The sequence below is a fragment of the Gobius niger genome (assembly GCF_951799975.1).
Source record: "Gobius niger genome assembly, chromosome: 3".
Lineage (NCBI taxonomy): Eukaryota > Metazoa > Chordata > Actinopteri > Gobiiformes > Gobiidae > Gobius > Gobius niger.
In genome coordinates this window covers 25,764,606-25,785,074 of record NC_136854.1, presented here as the reverse complement: position 1 = coordinate 25,785,074, position 20,469 = coordinate 25,764,606, and the positions used below count along the sequence as shown (strand labels likewise).

The window sequence follows — 20,469 nt, the reverse complement described above, 5'->3', positions numbered from 1 at the left end:
ATTGTTAACAACAACAAGGAAGAAAGACGATCGCCCAAAACAACAATTTTGCAGGTTTTTGATGCTCACTTTTGTCTTTCCCTCCTGTGTTTGTCCAGAACCTGCTGTCGGAGAAGGTGGAGCAGATGATGGAGTGGTCGTCCCGTCGCTCCGTCATTCGGATGAACGGGGACAAGTTTCGGCGCTTTGTGAAGGCCCCTCCCAGAAACTATTCAGTCATTGTCATGTTCACGGCTCTCCAGCCTCAGAGACAGTGCTCTGTGTGCAGGTACATGTCCATGGATGCACCTGTTCCACTTCCTGTTACTAACTCTCACAGAAAGGAGAGGCCGTTTCATGTCATGTCACAGGTCACGGCAAAATTTTAATCATGAGGGCACGTCTGAACATATCACTAAAGCTACACAAAGCATGCAAAGTTTATTTGATTAAAAATAATAGTTATTTATGATAGGAAAATTGGAGGTTAAGACTGCAATGCAAAAAAAACAACATTATTAGCCGCTTACTATTTGAGCTTTCACAGGACATTTATATAATAAGCTTTGTATCATACTCAAATGAAAACCTTTTAATTCGTAGCACCGCCACATGAATAGGCAAACACCATTACAGCAGGAATCACGTGTGGAGTGACTGAATAATGACTGCAGTGTAATGTAAGAAACTTGTGACACAGGCTTGTCAAGCGCAATACAAGTGTAAGCCATTATTATTTATAACTATGTCAGGCTTTTGACCAAATCAGCACTATTTTAAAATCAGAGCTCATTGTTATTAATTTATTGGAGAAAGTTTTCTCAATATTTTTTTTGTTTACATTATATGAGACCCGCGAGACCTGCCGAGGAAGCTGGATTTCGGCAAACACCTGACACTGCTGCCTTACTGTATTAGCTTTCAGCACCACGGAGAGCTCCACAGCTGGACTGGGAAAGTAATCTTGGAATCTTGCATCTAGTAACTTAAAGAAGGGTTGCAAAACACAAAATGATTTACAGCACCTATCAAAAGTTTGGAAACGCTTTTAATTCATCGGCTTTTCTTCATTCATTTTCGACACTATTTACATTTTGTGAGTCTCACTGAAGGCATTAAACTATAAAGGGGTGGAATAACTCAAAATATGTTTCATAGTTTATATTCCTCAAAATTGCCTTCCTTTGTTCTTGGCATTTTCTCTCAGGTCGTTTCTCCTGAGATGGAGAAATGGTGAAAACCATTTCTGGTGATTGCATCGTGGTTGATTGGTCACAACTGTCAGTGTCCGGTCCACCAGTGGATTTGAGGCCAAATGTGTCAGTTCAAGCCTTTCGAGGTAGTTTTGCACTGAAAATTCCCCCAAAATATTTTACTGTTTTAGAACATTTTAGCAGAATCTGAAAATGTTTTTGTGCGAAGTGAATTTGTTTGTATTAAATTTTTTTTTTATTGATTTCCACTGCATTGTTTATATTGGGAGTTGCTTTATTTTTGTAGTTTTCATTTGAAGTCCACAAATTAACATTATTTTAAAACCAATCCCAGTGTCCCGCTACAGTAAATGTGGACAGACAGGCCCCAGGATCAGGCAGGAAAAAGGTGTGGGCAATATCTGTGATTTTGGACTGCGGATCAGTGAATGTAATTATGAAACATCGTAGTGCCGTCAAAGTTTACCTACTCTAAACTCTGGCAAGTCGCGTTGAAGCTACACCTCTTTCACTCACGTGAGGGAGAGATAGGCAGAGGAAAAGTTACGTGAATGAGAGCAATAGAAGCTTAATCAGGTCGTGTGATTGTTTTTTGTGATAACAAACTCCATTGAGGGAAATAATATATATACACTGCGTTCCAAATTATTATGCAAATGACATTTTTCTAAGATTTTCTAAATTGTCAACTCAAATGAGAGTCAGCATAATTTTTAAGTCTTTACCTGGTAGAGGATCATTTAAATGTGGTGGAAAAAATTTCCTAGTGATAACAGTATTTTTTTCAAAAATAAATATAGTAAAAACCTCAAAATCCACTGTTCCAAGTTATTATGCAACTCATCGTTTCAATACATTTTAAAGCTTGTAGTTAACTGAAAATGGTCATTTGTTGTATTTGTAGCATTAGGAGGTCATATTTACTAAAATCAAAAGCTATTTCAATCAAAAATATATTAACAGGTCAAGTTATATTTTAACATAGGAGCCCTTGTGTGATAGCAGCTTCAAAATTCTTAAATCCATTAAAATTGTACGTTTTTGGACAGTTTCTGCTTGGATTTGTTTGCAGGATGTCAGAATAACCTCCCAGAGTTGCCGTTTGGATGAAAACTGCCTCCCACCCTCATAGAAGTGTTTTTTGTTGAGGCTCCAAATGTTCTCAACAGGGTTGAGGTCAGGGAAAGAGGGGGTCCACATCATGAGTTTCTCTCCTTTTTTGCCCATAGCAGCCAGTGATGCAGAGGTATTCTTTACAGTATGACATGGTGCGTTGTCATGCATGAAGAGGATTTTGTTAGGGAAAGCACAGCTCTTCTTTTTGTTGCATAGAAGACAGTTGTCAGTCAAAAACTCCACATATTTTTCTATACATATTTTCTCTCTCACCATGATTCTGACCCAAAACATGACTCCGCCACCTCCTTACTGACGTCACAGCCTTGTTGGGACATTGTGGTCATTCACCAACCATCCACTACTCCATTGAGTTGACCATCCAGGGCTACACGGCCTCATCAGTGAACAAGACTGTTTGAAAATGAGTCCTCATGTATTTCTGAGCCACTGCAGCAGTTTCTGTTCATCAGCATTCAATTAACCGTTTAGGGGAGGCCCGGATAGAAGGTTTATGCACAACTGCAGCCTCTGGAGGGTCCTACACCTTGATGTTCGGGGGACTCCAAAGGCACCAGCAGCTTCAAATACCTGTATGCTGCTTTGTGGCATCTGTTCTAATAATCTGATGTATTTGTCTGGCAGAAACCGTCCATATTGTGCCATTATCTGCACAAAACGGAGTGTGCTCTGAATCATCCACAAATCTCTTATCAGTACGATGATTACACTTAATCTTTCATGAAATATCGAAGGTTTTCATACCTAGACCAAGGCATTCAACTATTTCACGCTTTTCATCAGCAGAAAGTCCCTTTTTCTTTGCCATATTGCTTAAAAATGATGATCTGCATAATAAAGTGGAACACCCTTTTTCAGTAGTTTTTCCCTTAACTGGGCTTAACCCGACAACTAATTATCCCAGGTCTCTGAGATTAATGTCAGTGATTCATAGAGCCCGAAGACACGATACCATCCATGAGTTTCATTATTATTGTTTTTTTTTTTACCTTTTTGACACAAAAATCCAATTTGCATAATAATTTGGAACGCAGTGTATAGTGACATTTTCGTTAAAATAACATCCATTCGGAGGGTATTTACTGGATATTGTTTTGGGTTTAGAGAGTAGCTGCTAGACATTTTTGAAGTGAGCTTAAAAGACAAATTACAAAGCTCTAACATAAAAAAAATATAGGCCTATATTTTTGTATTGGGGGCTATTTTTTTTTGTACAACGGTTAGTGTTCTCAAATGATTAAATTAACTTATTATACGGCTCTTCACAACGTAAGTAGAACGCTCCGTTGATTTGAATGGGATTTCCCAACGTTCTACCGGTCATTATTTTCTGATAAAGGACCTCTGAAAAAAATAATGACCGCTGCCAATGGCAACGGAGTTCGTGCTTTCATATCACTCCGCGCGTACGTAGTAGCGGACACTATCTCTGTCCCCGTCACTGCAAGAGAAGTTGGGGGAATCGCTCGTGAAGTTAGCGTGAGTCTGACTTTCAACTTTACCCAGAGATTCGCCACCATTCCTCCTCTCCAACTGCGCCTTCAACTAAGTAGCTAGGCTAGCTACTAGCCTTGCTGCTTCTAGCCTAGCAAAACGTTGCCGAGCAACGCGCAAACTTTTGGGAACTATTTGTCGCAGAAGTCATTAAATAAACCTTTCGACCTTCATAAAAGTGTACGAAGTTTATGTTGTGTGTGTTCAGTTGGCAAATGGCCGTATAATAAGCGGGATAATGTATAGAACGAAACAAGACCCCTCCGCTTCGCGTCGGGGTCCGGTTCGCCCTGTCTGTGCTTATTTTCCCGATAATGACCAGCGTTCTATACATTATCCCTTACATAACTAGTAGAATTAGTAAAAGAGAGATATCAACTTTTAGATTCAAAATATATTCATAATGCTGGAAACCACTGTATTGTGTTTTAGGTTATCTTTACCAATAAAATTTATTAAAATCTGAACTACATAACATTGTATTGTCTGTCAATAATGATGGAAAAGTAGACGAGTTACAGCATGTCCACCATCTCTTTTGAAGGTTATGCATTAAACCATTTGTGTGCCCTTACTACAGTGTGCCTCATACACTGTAAATGACCCAGTGACAGTATTAGCATGCCATTTCATGCCAGCCTAAGTAAGGAGGCCATAATATTTTTGACTCATGGCTGAAGTTAAAGGAATAGGCCACCGTTTTTACATACTGAGATATGTTGTTACCTTAGCTTTGACGAGTTCTTTAGGACCTGTCTGGTCTTCACCCGTGCCTTCAATCACGTAAACACAGCGCAGACGGCGTTAGCATTTAGCCTCTCCCCCTCTCCACTATTCACCTTATTCCGCCCCGCCCTCTTTTGCCTCTTTTTGCTTTGTCTCGGCACTTCCGTTGTACTGACACTTCCGGTCGCGCGCAATCCGGCATCCGCGCAGTAAAATGAAGATATTACTGCGTGGATTTCGAACCACTCCTGGTATTATTTCGCCTTACAATATAGTTCCCCCTTTTATCCACTTAGAAAATCCACATTGTTTAATTTTGTGTAATTATACTTTGTAGTATAGCACTTCACGTAACCATATTTAAATAGTGAAAACGTGGAAAAGCTTGGTAGCTTCTATCTTGACCTGTTTTGGAGCTATAGTGGAGAGGGGGAGAGGCTAAATGCTAACGTCGTCTGTGCTGTGTTTACGTGATTGAAGGCACGGGTGAAGACCAGACAGGTCCTATAGAACTCGTCAAAGCTAAGGTAAGAACATATCTCAGTATGTAAAAAACGGTGGCCTATTCCTTTAAGTTTCTCCAGCTCTCCCAAGGTGGCAATGAATGCATCTCAAAATGCATCAGATTGATGATTTAAGGTATGGAATAAAAAAAAAAAGAATTTCACCCCTGACCCGTTTTCATGCCTGCAGGATGGAACACAGAATAAAGACAATACTCTTCGGCAAAATTTGGCCAAGGTGCAAAAAAAAAACGACTTAATAGAGCAAAACCAATGTGATTGTGAACCAGTGTAAGATACAGTATTTCAATCATCCTTTTATTATAAGACAACCATAAATTCCTCAAAGTGCACATATAATCCCCATTAACAAGTCCGGGATGATCCCAGCATTGGCCCCTGCCAGACTGCGCGTTGCAGCCGCTGATCCATATCCTCTTGTGTGAAAGTCCAGCTACACTAGATCATGTAATCAACTTCTGCGCCATGACCCAGCCTGTTCCCCTAATCACTCACTCTTCTCCTTCATCAGCCCTCTCATTAGATACTCTATTTATCACAGATGTCAGCATCCCTCTGCATCTTCCCTCGCTCTTTATGTGTCTATGCACTTCTCTTCCTTATGCATTATGTAATTTTAACTCCCAAGTCTGAAACATAATGTATTCAGGTGCTGTGTGTTGCTTGCTTTTTTTGCTCATTAACATCTTTGTGAGAGTCTCCCATCAGTGGGGAAACAAAAAGATGAAGATAAATGCAACACAGTGACCTTAATGTAAGCTTTAAGAACACTGAAGAGGGGGGCATAATCGCTGGGGTGCTCTATACTTCATCAGTGTTTTAAACTCTTTTGTTCTACACCAAACAAAATAAAATAAAAACAGCATGAGTGCTTCACAGTGAGTATTTGGCTGTTAAATTAGGTTACTGCTTTGGAAAGGAAAAGTCAAGAAGCGGGCAATAGGAATTTACTGCATTGGAAGTAAATGTTAAACAACAACGAATCGGACTTTGATGCAAATGTATGGTTTGCTGCAATTTCCTCAGATTGTTGCTAAGAAACTGTTGAGCTAAAAGCAAGAAAACCAGGATAACTCTGAAATAAGCCTAAAACGTTAACGCTTTCTATTGTTGATCATATGCAATGTGAAATCAGCAGCTGAAATGCAGATTTTTCTATTTATGTTTTTTCAGCACTAAATCTGTTACTATCCTTTTGCTTTGGATGACCCACTGGTTGATTGAACAAGCTAAGTTTAGAGGCTATATACGATTGATATAAAGTCAGTATTAGGCCTGTCACAATGACACATTTGAAGTTCGATATATGAGGCAGGAGACAAACGATAATATTGACTCTTACGATGCTAAAAATGTTGTTCTTAAAGTGCATAGTCATATCCTAAAACACCACACAAGCTGCAATAAACATGAAATATAATGTGACTGAATTTGCTTCAGTTAAAAGTAAAGCTTTTACAGAGATAAAATTGGGGGGAAATGCTAATAAATGTATAGACAATAAATATCGACCCCAAAAATACATTGTTTAACTGTTATTGATCGTTGTAGTAATTATCATGACACCCCTAGTCATTACAAATTCATAATGAGTTGTGAAACAGGGCGGTGAGAGAGGAATTAGTTTTGCCACTTTTGGATCCAACATTCCCCATAGAATACAAAATCCGTATCTGAAGAGCAGCGGCTAGTTTTAATTTGCATAATTCCTGCGGATGTGTGGACTTGACCCTGTAGTTCACCAGGACAACACCTTTCAAAACTCTGACCAGTTCTTTATCAAATGTATTTTACTACTAGAAAACCAAGGAGTCACATGAGCAGGGTTCTAAAAGCACCACAGGTTGCGGATGCCTGGGGTAAATTATAGTTTATTTTATTAAATGATTTAGTACCTTCATTTAGACAAGTCATTATCATAGAACATTAAGAAAGTTTTGTAAAATGGGACTCCACAGAAGTCATTCCTTTTCGAGGGTCGCGACGTCTCTTTCAAATTCAGGTCTGGATTATATCTTGGATTTTAAAAGCTAGTAATTGCATTTCTCTTTCCTAAAAAATCTGTTGCAAGGATTGAGCCAAAACGACAAGATTAACATCTCTTTATCACAGTAATTACACGCAAATCCACACCTTGACAGCTCAGGAGCCACTGTAATCCCTTTGAGTCTGTTGGCCACAATTTCAACTTTGTCTCTGCTGACTTTTCCAAATGGCAGGCACTTCAAAGGCAGTACTTTTTTTTATCAGTTGCAGAGATAACAATGTAAAACAGCCAAGCTCATAACTGATGCTGACACACGGCTCTCTGTAATTAAAGCCAATACAAGAGGCTGTTGACATGAAGCGCAATGTCACAGCCGGCTGCCATCGACACGAGTCAAAGAATGATGAGTTCACAAGATAATGGCCTGTTTTTAGCATATTGTGGTTCACAGAGAGGCCAAGGATATGGACAGAAGCAGTATCTTTTTTCCATTGATTTGGCCAACTTCAAAGCATGCTCATAGTGGTCTGTCAACGATCTTAAAAAAAGTTCCAAGTTCACATGTGTTACAAGGATATCGTCCACTTTCCCTCAGTCTCTGTCTGCTCTGTTTGATCATATGTTGAAGCGGTCAATGTGAAGTAAGGGTCATTATCTTTTGAAACATTTTACCTGACTGCTGTGACAAACAAGGCATTTTGTTTTGTGTATGACTATTAAAATGTGCATTTTGTTGTGTCATTATAGGCAGGCCAATGAGGAGTACCAGGTGCTGGCAAACTCATGGCGCTACTCCTCCGCTTTCTCCAATAAGCTGTTCTTCACTGTGGTGGACTATGACGAGGGAGCTGACGTTTTCCAACAGGTGAGTCTTGTATCTCATGTTTCAGATTAGTATATATGAGCCTTAACGGGCTCATATATCAAAAAGGTCAAATATGATCATAAACGTGCAGCTATAATGCAAGTTATTCATATCCTTGTTATTTATTGCTGTCATTGTGAAGAAATTAAGATCAGACACTGTAGGACAAGTGCAAATGAAACAATGGTGACAATCTGGAGACAATTATGCAACGAGAGTTTGACCTCTTTACAGTGTTATAACACTGTTCCCTTGTTAAAACGGCACCTGCAGTGTTACACTTTCTTCACGCTGTTTTGTTCACTTTGGTGTTTCTTCTTCTACTGCTGAATTGGGCTGAATAATTAATTGCATTTGCAATTTTATCGCCATATTACACAGCGCATTTCCAAATCGCTGAGGCACGTGAATTGGTCTATGTCCACTGATGGTCCACTGAAGTGAATGGAGCGGCTCCACCATGTGCTTTTGTTTTTTTCTCAGTCTGGTTAAAAATGTCACGAATCACTTGATTCAGAGTCCCAGGCCATGCAGCTACACGCTCCCCCTGCACTGATCACAGAAGCTCCTGTCTCTGGATTCACTTGTCTATGCAGTGATGAAAATGAGCCGTGTGTGCGGCTTGTATAGAGTAACAGCCTTAAAGAGTCGTTTGCAGCAACCATGGGTCCTAATAGGAGGCTCATGTTTGGGAATGTTTTGGATAAAGATAAAAACTTATCTCACGAGCACTGACTAAAACACAATTAAGAGCAAATGGCAAGACATTATTCAGTACAAATATTTCAGTATAAGATTATTGTAAATTCCCTCCTGGAACCGCCACCTTAAAGCAGTACTAAGTAACTCTTCCCCCTAGAGGCCATAAGCGCAACTGCAGGTGTAGTAGCATGTTACAATTTTTTAACTTTTTAATTGTCTTGGAGAGTAAATACTACGCTGACAGGAAAGGCGAAGGGAGAGAGGGTTACTGTGCATCCAATTAAACAATGGAAAGATTTTTTTTCACTCAAACTTGGCTGTAAATACTGTTTAAAGTGACGTTTGCCCGCAGTTAGCTTTGCCCGTTAGCATGTTAGCTTCTTCTTCGTGATTCCACTAGTGTGTATTGCTTTCTCCGGACCGGTGGCAGTCAAGTTGCAAACATGGTTTTCTGGCCAGAGACACCAGGGGGAGATGAAAGACCCTCCAATCATCCCATAAACACTTGTATTACCCCCACAGGGACTACGAAAGGATTTATTAAGGTAAACACGTTACTTAGTACTGCTTTAACGTGGTGGAGTGGTTTGAGCACCCGAATGATCCTGGGAGCTCTGTTGTCGGGGGCATCGTGCCCCTGATAGGGTCTCCCATGGCAAACAGGTCCTAAGTGACGGGTCAGACAAAGAGCGGTTCAGAAGCCCCTCATGAGAGACCAACAGGCCTGGTTAGAATCATGAGGCTGTCCTTCCGTGGACCCACCACCTGCAGGAGGAGCCATAAGGGGCTGGTGCAAAGTGATTTGGGCAGCTCCAACAGCCCCCACGACCCGGAAACGGACAAGTAGAGATGCCTTTGGTCCTTGTTCATCCCCCCTCTTTTCTCCTCTTTCTCCTATTTATCCACAGGTATCCAGGGAGAACAGTAAACCAGTTGACTTATTGTTGTGGATAATTGCAGGGAGCTCAGGGAGGTGCAGTTAAATGCCTGTGAAACATGGAGCGAAAAATCAAAGGAGTGGACAGAAGATGGATGGGGAAAATTTCACAAAATGGGATAATCAACCTCGTTTAAAAATCCAATTCAACCAGTTAGCGCTAATCGGGCCTTGGTGTTTCTGTGCGAGAACGGCGGTTGATGGGAAAATAGGAAGCCATTACGTGTTACTGTCAATGTGCAGGTCATGTGACTAAAGCTTTTTGCTCTCCTTTGCAGTTAAACATGAATAGTGCACCGACCTTCATGCATTTCCCGGCCAAAGGAAAACCCAAGCGGGCCGACACCTTTGACCTGCAGAGGATCGGGTTTGCGTCAGAACAGCTGGCCAAGTGGATTGCTGACCGCACAGATGTCCAGGTGCAAAAACATGAACTTACTGTAATAGAAATTCAATGTTGGCCAGTGGTTCAACTGATTGTCTTGAAATTAGAAGTTCATTGGTTCGATAGTAACGTACCACTGAGAATGGAGAGTGAATGAATAATGACATGTGCATCATCTTTGAGTGTCGAATAGAGAACTATGTAAACATCATTATTTCTATTTCTATTAAAATATGTCTTACGGGATGAGAACTATGTCCAGGAGCATGGCGATTGTTAGTAGATGATGAGAGTGAGACCAATAGGCTCTGAAACCTGGGTAAACGAAGATGATGCTTCAGAACGTTTGATAAAATGATGCCGTAATTGTAGATTTTACTGAGTCTATGGTTTGTTTTTTTATTTGAGCAGCATAAAAACTACAGTACATACAGTAATACTGTGTACAGGCTTCACTTTGAGTTGATCTACTTAAATGTAAAAAACGTTATATCAATAAGCTTCTCCAACAAAATGGGTATATTTTGTTTAAAATTACTCAGGTCATCATTCACTCATCATTCAATCATTCACTGAATAGTGGAGGTTTCCCTCTACTTGTTAGGGGCTTCATCCACTGCACATGTCAGTGCAGTAGCAAGAGAGGCAGACCAAGCATTTGCTGACATCCTGTTGATTGATCTGGATTTCAATGGCTGCCTTTCAGAAACGGTGCAAAGGAGCACTTACATTAAGTGCATGCTTTCAGCTGCTTCGATGTGGCTGTACCCCATGAACACTGGAAGTAAAAGGACATGGAAAAAAGAACCAGTTAGAGACACAGAGAAACAGTGAAGCAGTCTGTAAAGTCATGTCACAAGTAGTCATTGAGGGAAGACTGGCAACTTTTTGGGAAAAAGCAATTCTGTTTTCTCTTTTAAACATGTGAACAATAATTATTCACACAAACATAACATTGTTTCCTACAATATAGTGTATGTTTGAAACCTAATTCTGCACAATTTAATTTTATACCTCTTTGCTGCAGATCCGTGTTTTCCGTCCGCCCAACTACTCGGGCACCATTGCCCTCGCGCTGCTGGTCTCTCTGGTCGGAGGGCTGCTGTACCTGAGGAGGAACAACCTGGAATTCATTTACAACAAAACTGGATGGGCCATGGCTGCACTGGTAATGCCTTTAGAATGTCATTTGCTGGTTTGGTCCTTAGTTTTTCCTAATTTTGCTGTCTTGTGTTGCAGTGTGTGGTGTTTGCCATGACATCCGGTCAGATGTGGAACCATATCCGAGGCCCCCCTTACGCTCACAAAAACCCTCAGAACGGACAAGTGGTACGCCTTGCTTCTCTGTGACATGTACTGTGTGTCTAATGTTTCGTATTGTTTTTATCCTCTTCTTTTTCTTTCTTTGTTTTCTTAAGTGTTTTTGCTTTCCATTCTTTTCTTTGTTTTCATCATATAATCACAGTCCCTCTCCCAGAAAAGTTAGCTTTGGGATTGTTGAGCTATTTTTCACCAGTTGTACTGTGTTACGGCGCAGTGGCGCAGTGGTTAGCGCTCACGCCTCACAGCTAGAAGGTCCCGGGTTCGATTCCCACCTGGACGGGGCCTTTCTGTGTGGAGTTTGCATGTTCTCCCCGTGTCTGCGTAGGTTTCCTCCGGGTACTCCGGTTTCCCCTACCACTAAAAACATGTACAATAGATTCCCCTCTGTGGCCAGGACTCCCCTGAAAAAGAGATGCTTAATCTCAGTGGGACTATCCTGGTTAAATAAAGGTCAATAAAATAAAATAAAATATCTCTAATAATTTGATCAAACTATACAGTATCTCAGTATTTCAGAGTGTAGAAAGAGCCAGCCCTTCAGATGCTGCGTGTTCAAAGTAACCTCTCGCTCCTACACACATAAAGCTTTGTATTGATTAATTTGTGTTGTTATACATAGGAGCACACAGACCACAGTGTGCTCATGCAGTGTTGAAAAAATGGAATGCATTTGTAGGCATAGTGGCTGTGATTTCGACCAAACATGCACAAATACAAATCACCGGGGAGCACACACTCGCATAAAGGCGTTTGTCAAGTGAAAGGAAAGAGAAAATACTCAACAACAAACAAAGTGTCACAGCCCGTTCCTGGGCCCCCCTTTCCTTTCCCAATCCGCTCCTTTTAAACACCACTCAATTCGTCAGGCTCCGTTGGCTCTGTCATTCTGCAGTCTCTTCCACAACAAATGGCTCCTGCTCTTATCCTTTGTTACTTCATATTGTGACTCTGAGCTCCTTCCTCTTCTCTCTGGCTGTCCCTGTTATTTCAGTATCTCTCTTCACGCGTTTCCACTCACTTCCTCTACAGCCATTATTCTTGCCCAGATGCGCATCAGTAGGACAGTGTGCTGCCTTTGCTCGGTATACAACAAAAACTTCTAGAACCCAAATACAGGTTGAGGAGGGTGCTTCTTGACATGTCGTTTACTGTAGAGGTTTTCATGAAGATATATGGTAATAATGTAGTGTATTTGTAGTTTGGATTCTGTAGCTTTGTTTTGGATGGGGGATTGCTTGGGGGGGGACTTCTCTTCCACATGATTGTGTGTCAGTCATGTTTATGAGAAGTCGCGATAATAAAGTTTGTCCACAAGAGGGCAAAGAGAATGAAACGGCTCAGAGACTTCAAAGCATACAGGAAAGCCTCAAAGTGTTACAAGGCTTCACTTGCCCATCACTATCAAATGGGGATGAAAAGGCAAGCAAAACAGGCGTTAAAGAAGCAACAAAAACCTAACAAAAAAGTGATGAAAAAACGACAAAACAAGTGACAAAAAAGTGATGATAAAGCAATAAAACAGTTACATAAGGGCGACAAAAACGAGACGTGAGTGAGGATGAAAATGCAGCAAAAAAAGCACAGTAGACGGAGCATTGCTTTTTCCATCTGCTTCACCCGCACCTTTTTACACCCTCCTTAAATCCCTTTGGCCTCTTTCACACCTTGAACGGCTAGAACCGGGCGAGGGATATTTGGGATCTTTCTCTTATCGTCCCTGTTCGCCCTGCTCTTTGTGTTACTTCTTCACACCTCCTCTATAATCTCCCTCTATCCCCCTCTTATTCTCACTGCCTTCCAGACAGTGTAATTCCTCTAAAATGATGAGCAAGCGGGGCCAGGTGGACTCTATTGAAGGGATTTGCCAACTGACGAATGGTACAAGCGAGCAGATGAAATTGCAGGGAGCATCTCGGTGTGCAGCCAAGGAAAAATTGCTATGTCATTTTTACCAAGACACACACACACACACACACACACACACAGGAATGGTCTAGTACGGCACAATAAGCGACGGGCAATATTGGGAAAAGAATTCTATCACGATTTTCACAGAGGCTTTGTCCCGATCATGATTTATGTGTGGAGTACCTGATTTTTCAACTCATTTCTAGCTCTCACAATACCTCCAGCACAACCCAGTTAACGAAGTGGCAAATGTATTTCCGTCATTTCTTGACTTTCACATTCACGTTCACCTCTCCCCTCAAAACTGATGACTTTTCCAGCTGATTTCATATGCTATTGGCAGCGGCCATCACAGCATTACCCATAACCTTTCACATTTTACTCGATTTTTCACACGGTCTCCAAATAGAGCACTGGCATGTTACTGGTTATGAGCGGGGGAATGCAGTTAAGGACTCCTTTTGGACACGTCTAGACCCTGTTATTTCCTTTCTCGACCAAAAAGAAGAACCTCTATTTTTCTCTCTGTGAATGTCACTTCCTCACCCCGACTGGTGTATGGTTACAAAGACCTTGGGAAGGATTACAGCATAAATCTGTGCCACTCTGAACGGTTGAGACTCACCATTCATGCCAAGGCAACAAGTATAACTCACCTTCAAACACAGCACCAACCGGAATAACTGCATGTTGTGTTACTACATGGAGCCTTTTCATTTGACCCCATAACCGCATGTTGTTATGACTTCACCGATCTCACACAGTTCTTTCTTTTGATGAACCCATTAGGCTGTAATAATCAACCTGGTTGGAGGTGTAGCATCTCTGTTGTGTTGTGGTTTACTCCTGAATGTGTTACACAGCAGCAGGAAAACTGCAAAAAGCCACAGAAAACTTCAACACTCAAGAAGCTGTACAATAGAATAGAGAGGAAAGGTCAAGATTGTTTACTAAGTCCTACAGTGAAGATGTTGTACAAGGAAATGGAGTATAGAAAACTTTTGTTACATTAACCAAAATGATGCGGCCTTGCTCTAGTCATATAATAAATTCAATTTAGTTTCTTTATAAATTTTTCCATTCTGAGGTATGTTCTTTCCTGAGCTTAGACTAGTTGATGCGTACCTGTCTGATCTTTGTGTGTGCGCTCACGCACAAAGACCAAAGATGTTGACATTTAGAAGAGGTGCACTGATCCAGCTTTTTAGCTACCAATATTTACCGATACCACTTTCTTAAAAGTGGCTTTCTCTGAGTGAAAAATATAATTGACTGTTTTCTCCATTTTAACATCAATAAAGTCATATATTATTGTCATGATTTTACGGGTCAATTATCAATTATATCTAGTGATAAACCCTTGGATATACATTTAACAAGGATCACTGAACTTTTCTACACTAAATATTCTTGTAATATGTACTCGCATGAAGTGATCTGATCATTACAAATATGTCAGATCAGTTATTTCTTAAACTAAAATACAAACACTGGCTTCATCAGTGGCCAATTTTAATTTATTAGGCTACTTAGCATACTGATGCTAGCCGGCGATCAAAAATTTGTTTGCGGAGGTTGAAACTAATGCAGCCAAAACTAGTATCGGATATTTGTAGCCGATACCCGATATCAACGTTTTTTCCGTATTGGCTCCGATATCCGATACCAGTATCGGATTGGTGCATCCCTAGCATTTAGCCTCTCCTCCACTTCTCATGGGACCAAACAAAGGTGAAGTTAGAAGCGACCAAGCTCTTCCATGTTTTCCGTATTTACATACAGTTATGTGAGTAGTTACATGATCCAAGTATAGATACATAAAATTAAACATGTCCATTTTCTAAAGGGATCGTATATTGTAAGGTGTGATAACATCTTAGGAGAACTTTGACTGACAGTTAAATCGACATGTTTAATTTTGTGTAACTATACTTGGATAGTTAACTGAGCGTGACTGAGAGCACAGTTAAGCATCAACATCGTCTAAGCTCAGGCAAGAACATGTCTCATATGGATAAACGGTGGCCTTTTCCCTTAAGGTTATTAGTGGTATGGCAGTGCTGAGCTGGATTCAGAAGGATATCATGCATTCAGTAAAACATGGTGAAAAGGGACTAATAACACTCCAATATATGTTTTAATGTGACACAACTATGAAACATTTCTCCAGAAATAAAATGGATGCTTTGTCCGTCTGCCATTTCTGACTACTTCCAGTAATTGTGTTGAGTTTTTTTATGCAGCACTGCTTATTATTAGCCCCATAAGATGCAAATTAGGGTTGCTTCATTTTACCAAGGCAGTCACCCCTCCAGAAATAAATAAACAAAAATGAAAAGACGGGCTTTTAAAAACTTATTTTAAACGACTTTAATCCACTCCTGCGTAATTAGTCCCAACTCTCCGCGGAATGTGTAAACACAGAGCTGCATAAACAGTGAGCACTAATGAGATTTCAAAGCATCACCTGCATCCCTAAAATAGATTAAAAAGAAGTGAGAAATACCACACTCGTACGTCTCTACACTTTAACCGTATTTCAATTTAGCCTCAAAATCCTTTTAAATGTGTGTTATCCTTTTAATAAATATCATCTTGACCTTACTACATTTTGATGAGGCGCCCCTGTACACCTGGCTGTTTTGGTACTTAACGCTTACTATATGCCAAATATGCTTTCACATCACTGCTCTTTATGGAGGCTATTTTCCCCTCAGTCTCACCTCCCCACTCTTACGTACCTTACACCATAGCTCTTGTATTTGTGTTTCTTTTTCATTAGCTCCCGCCCCTGCCCTTTTGCACATGTTTACACTCACACAGGTGATCGGGGAATACAGTGATTTGTAAAGGTTATCTGGCCAACACTGAGGCCCCAGTACGGCTGTGATAGTTTGGTTTCAACCTTCATGTTGTTAAAAGGTTGTACAAACGTCGTGGTCCGCCAGCCGCTCTTCTCCTCGATTCAACAGCGTTGGAGTTTAAAAGTTCAGGTTAAGTTCAAGTCCAAATAAATTGAAAAATGAGTTGAAGTGTGAGTGCAGTAATCAAAATTGGTAGGTTTTGAACGCGTAACATTTCGGATGCTAAAATTGCCTCAGATGTTGCGTTGCCACACACTGCGCTCACAATTATAGGGTCATGTGTTTAAGTGCCTCTGCTCATCTGTGTTACATTTGGAGTTGTGTTATAGCCCATTGTGACATTTTTGGAACCAAGTGAAAATAAACGCTGGAAAAGAGGGGAAAAAACCAACTCGGGTCCAGGCTAGTTTCAGACACTTACTGCAGTCTTTGAGTTTGGCTGAACCTGACACTCTTTCGTGAGCTCTTTTTCATTTACATTTCATGAGGGTTAGAATAAACAAGTCTTTCTGATTTTAGGGTTACCCAGCGGTGCTTTGCATAACATAATAACTGGTTACTCTGTTATGCTCAACTTTTTAGACTGAAACGTGGCTTGAGTTCTCTTCTCTTCTCTTGTGTAGCTGTTTTTGTTCTGTTTTTATGTAGTCTGGTCATGGAAATGTAACTGATTGGGCCCTGTTCCCTCGTTGCATGTTCATATCCCCTCAAGTGACGCGATAGGCCCATGGCATTCTGACTGTAAATGTTTCTGTGCATATTGCATGGGACATCTAATGCGCTCTGAGGCCTGACAAATTAGCTGTTTTATGCGCGAATATAAGCATGACTTTAAGTCGGTATATTCAAATTAGAGTATGCATACACTCTTTTTCCTTGAGGAGCACTTCTTGACGCGTTGACCTTAAAATTCAAACAATGATATTTAGGTTTTGATTGCGTTAACCTTTCAAAATAAAATGTCTGGTGGCTTTGATCAAATAACAAATGGTTTAACTTGTGTCCCCAGTGTATATTTTGTCTTAAAGGGGCTGGATGCAAGTTGGCCATTTTATACTCACTACTGCCACCTCAGGCCATACGTGTAACTGCACCTTCTATATTAAGCTCGTGCATGACGGCGATTCGGACCCAAAGTGACACCTTTTTGAGTGACAGTGCAGGATTTTAGAGGCAGTTGTGGTGAACAGGTCTGGGCTCATTCTACACATTAGGACATGGCTGGAACATGTAGGGGGAGGAAAATACATAATTTTAACATTTTTAAACTCCCTATAGTCCCTTTAAAGTATAGTATTACGTTTGTTCCATTATAAGACTGATCTGGAAGAGAAAACATGACTAAAAACATAACTGTGGATAGATTAATGAACAAATGCTTCTAAGGGATCTTTGACTACAACAGAACCAAAGTTACTGCATCAGTCGTAAGTTTGCGCTTTAGATTCACCTCTCCTGAGGTTAGCCAGCTGCTGTGGACCACCCCCTGTGCACCTAATGGACACACAAACAAAACCTCATTCACAAATAAACTCTCAGTGCTGCACACCTAGTTTTACACACCGAAGCACAGCACACTAATGAATTGAAGCCTGCATTCTAATCCATCAGATTAATTGGAAGTGCCTGGCCTCGGATTGAGAAATTTTTCTTCCCCACGCACAGCTCCTGGTGGTGCTCTCTCTCCACAGTTCATCTTGCATATTTAGCATTATAACAAGCAAAGCTGGGGAAATGAACAAGGCTGTTAGTATGTTTTATGGTAATATCACTTTGGTGTTGTTTCTGGACTCAATATTTTTTTCACACTATAGTTTCTGCCGGTTGCTTGATCTGTGATTGCACATGTCTCTGAACTTTGTATGTAGTTGCAGTCGTGGCAACTACACTGGTGTGTTCATTAAGTCACTGGTCAGATCAAACAGAATCCAGAATTACACCCAAAAACACATAAATCAAATAAAACGCAATAATCCAGCGCTAATGTTATCCATCTTTGCATGTCCAAGTAGAGGTAAAACCTTACAGTTCATGATAATGGAACGTAATTGCATAAAGTTGATGAGGAAGAGACCTTTAAAAAAAAAAAAAGTACAAGTGACTTGGTTTGTTCATTCATTCAGGTCACTTTTATGTTTCAAATTACTTTATCTAGGTGAACCCGTGACAGGACAGATCAAGATTCAAAATAGCCCCGCTAATTCTAAACTACAGGTTCCTTGTGAAGACAAAGGGATCTATTTCGGCTGTTGTCGTCTTTCAAGTGCAAAACTCTTCATTTCTCTCCGCTGAAGCAAGAAAGAGCTGTCCACCCTCTACTCCTCCCTCTTTGTCATTCTCTATTCATCTCCCCATTCCTATTCCCGTCTGATTGGAGCGAAATGAAGAGTCGCGCAGTCAAGTGGAAAGGGCTGCGGCACGGACCTAGACGCTAATAATCTGGAGAGCTACAATAATGCACAATGTAACGTTCTTTTATCTTATTTCCACAGGAGGAGTTCCACGTTGTCTTTCCCTTTTAGTCATTTAACACACACACACAAGTGGGGGGTTCAGGATGGCAATTAAGTATGAGGTTTTGCTAAAGTTTGCTTAAAATTTTTTTTGTTATAGTCGGAATAATTTTAGATTAGCAGGTGGAAATCGGTGGAGGACATTGTCACATGTGTTTTGCTATAAATGAATTATGAGCATAAAAAGGTGGTAAGATCTGTGCATGGTTTAAAGATAGTGGAAATATTCATTTTCTTCATTAAGTTATGGGCAGCAGCGGCTGAGTGGTATAGCATCTCTGACCAGTGACTTGTACTGTTCTGTTATTATGTCCCAATGTGTATCTTTATGCCATGTAATGTCAAGCTGACCTGGCACTGTTGCATCCTAACTTTGTCAGGGCAGAGACGAGTTCTGCACCTCCCTTGCCTCACAGTGCACCCCGAACACACCTGTCACCTGCCACCACACCGTATGAACACAGACCCGTGTTGGGAACGCAAAATAAGTGGAAATGTTGGCAGCAGAATCCGAAGCCAGCATAAGTATTATGAAAGTAGTTCACAGAAAATTGTGAACTGCATATTCATCTGACTGGCCTGTTCTGTAGCAGCTTAAATCCGCATGAAATGTCCAAGTCCGTTTGTTTATTAATCCAATGACGGGGAATTGTCTGGTCAATTTTGCCTCTGTATCAGCTGTTAAAACTAGACTGGAGGCTTACGAGGCATTCAGAGAGTGTGGGATATAAAACTTAAGCACTCTAAAATAGCAAATAAATGTAAGTATCAATTTGTTTACTTTGATAAATATCTGCTGAGGGGGAGTGAGGGGCTTGGGTGAAGGGGGAATGCAAGGTTAGGGGAGGCGAGTGCAAAGCGGGATTCTCTTCTGACCCCTACTAATGACAAAAGCCCAACAGAATAACTTCTACTTATGGGTAATCATGTTATTATGATGTTCCCTCATAAAAATACCATGTAGTATTTCAATCCTGTTCACTTTCCCGGTCATTTCTTCTTCTACAGCCCCTCGATCTGCATGTTTGAAGCCCTTCACGGCACTAGCCTGCCGTTACATGCAAGTAAACCCTTTTACTGTTACAGTGGCTGCAGACGGCGCTGTAAACCAGTTCAAAATCCTGACTGATTAATGCATTGAGACAGTCTGGACGAGTGGTGGTTATAATTGGATCGTAACTACTCGACCTTTTGTCTAGAGGAAAGATGAAGGATGAGGCCAAGGTGTTATGAATGAAGTGAAAGAGGAGGTGATGGTTGGTCATCAGCAGATGAGAAAGAAAGATTGAACATACGGTCTTCACATATCATTAGTTCATATTGTACAGACAATCACATTAGTTGCAGTGCGCCAGAACATTCAGGTTATAGGCTCTCGTTTGAATAAGTGTGCTGTCGAGTTGCAATGACCTCTCTGCCCACTCTCGAAAGTTGCAGTTCCGCCTACATGCCAAGTGGAAGAAAGCTTTATGACTCACAATGGGCACACTTACCTGAGCAATTTGCTAAACCGATGCTCTCCACAACTCCCTTCCTTTTACTGTGGTCAGAAATACTCTATTTTGAGGAAGGTTCTTCTGGTGGTATGCAGATCTAGATCCAGCTTTAAAATGTCTTAGACATCACGGGAAAATGTTATCAGAAACACTAGACGAGACTTGATTTAGTTCAGATTTGACTCTGGTTTATTACTTGTTTATTTTCATTATTAGTAATACATATATTGATTTTATTATCTAATGTTTATCTCCAATGTAGTTAATAAAGGACCACACTCAAACAGCATTTCAACAAGTTCTTTCCGTTGTAGCCCAGCACTACACGGCGGCACGGTAGCGCAGCGGTTAGTGCTCTCGCTTCACAGCTAGAAGGTCCGGGTTCGATTCCCACCTGCACAGGGCCTTTCTGTGT

The 20,469-nt window shown here is 40.8% G+C and overlaps 1 protein-coding gene across 1 annotated transcript in view; it reads left to right on the top strand.

The window, feature by feature from the left end:
* Positions 1-20,469, top strand: part of LOC306961238 (dolichyl-diphosphooligosaccharide--protein glycosyltransferase subunit TUSC3-like) — a 51,253-nt gene that overhangs the window by 19,512 nt on the left and 11,272 nt on the right. Inside the window, exons 2-6 of the mRNA XM_079553904.1 lie at positions 99-268; positions 7,809-7,926; positions 9,844-9,984; positions 10,978-11,118; positions 11,190-11,279. Coding sequence (XP_079410030.1) covers positions 99-268; positions 7,809-7,926; positions 9,844-9,984; positions 10,978-11,118; positions 11,190-11,279 — 660 coding nt within the window. The remainder of the gene's footprint in view (positions 1-98; positions 269-7,808; positions 7,927-9,843; positions 9,985-10,977; positions 11,119-11,189; positions 11,280-20,469) is intronic.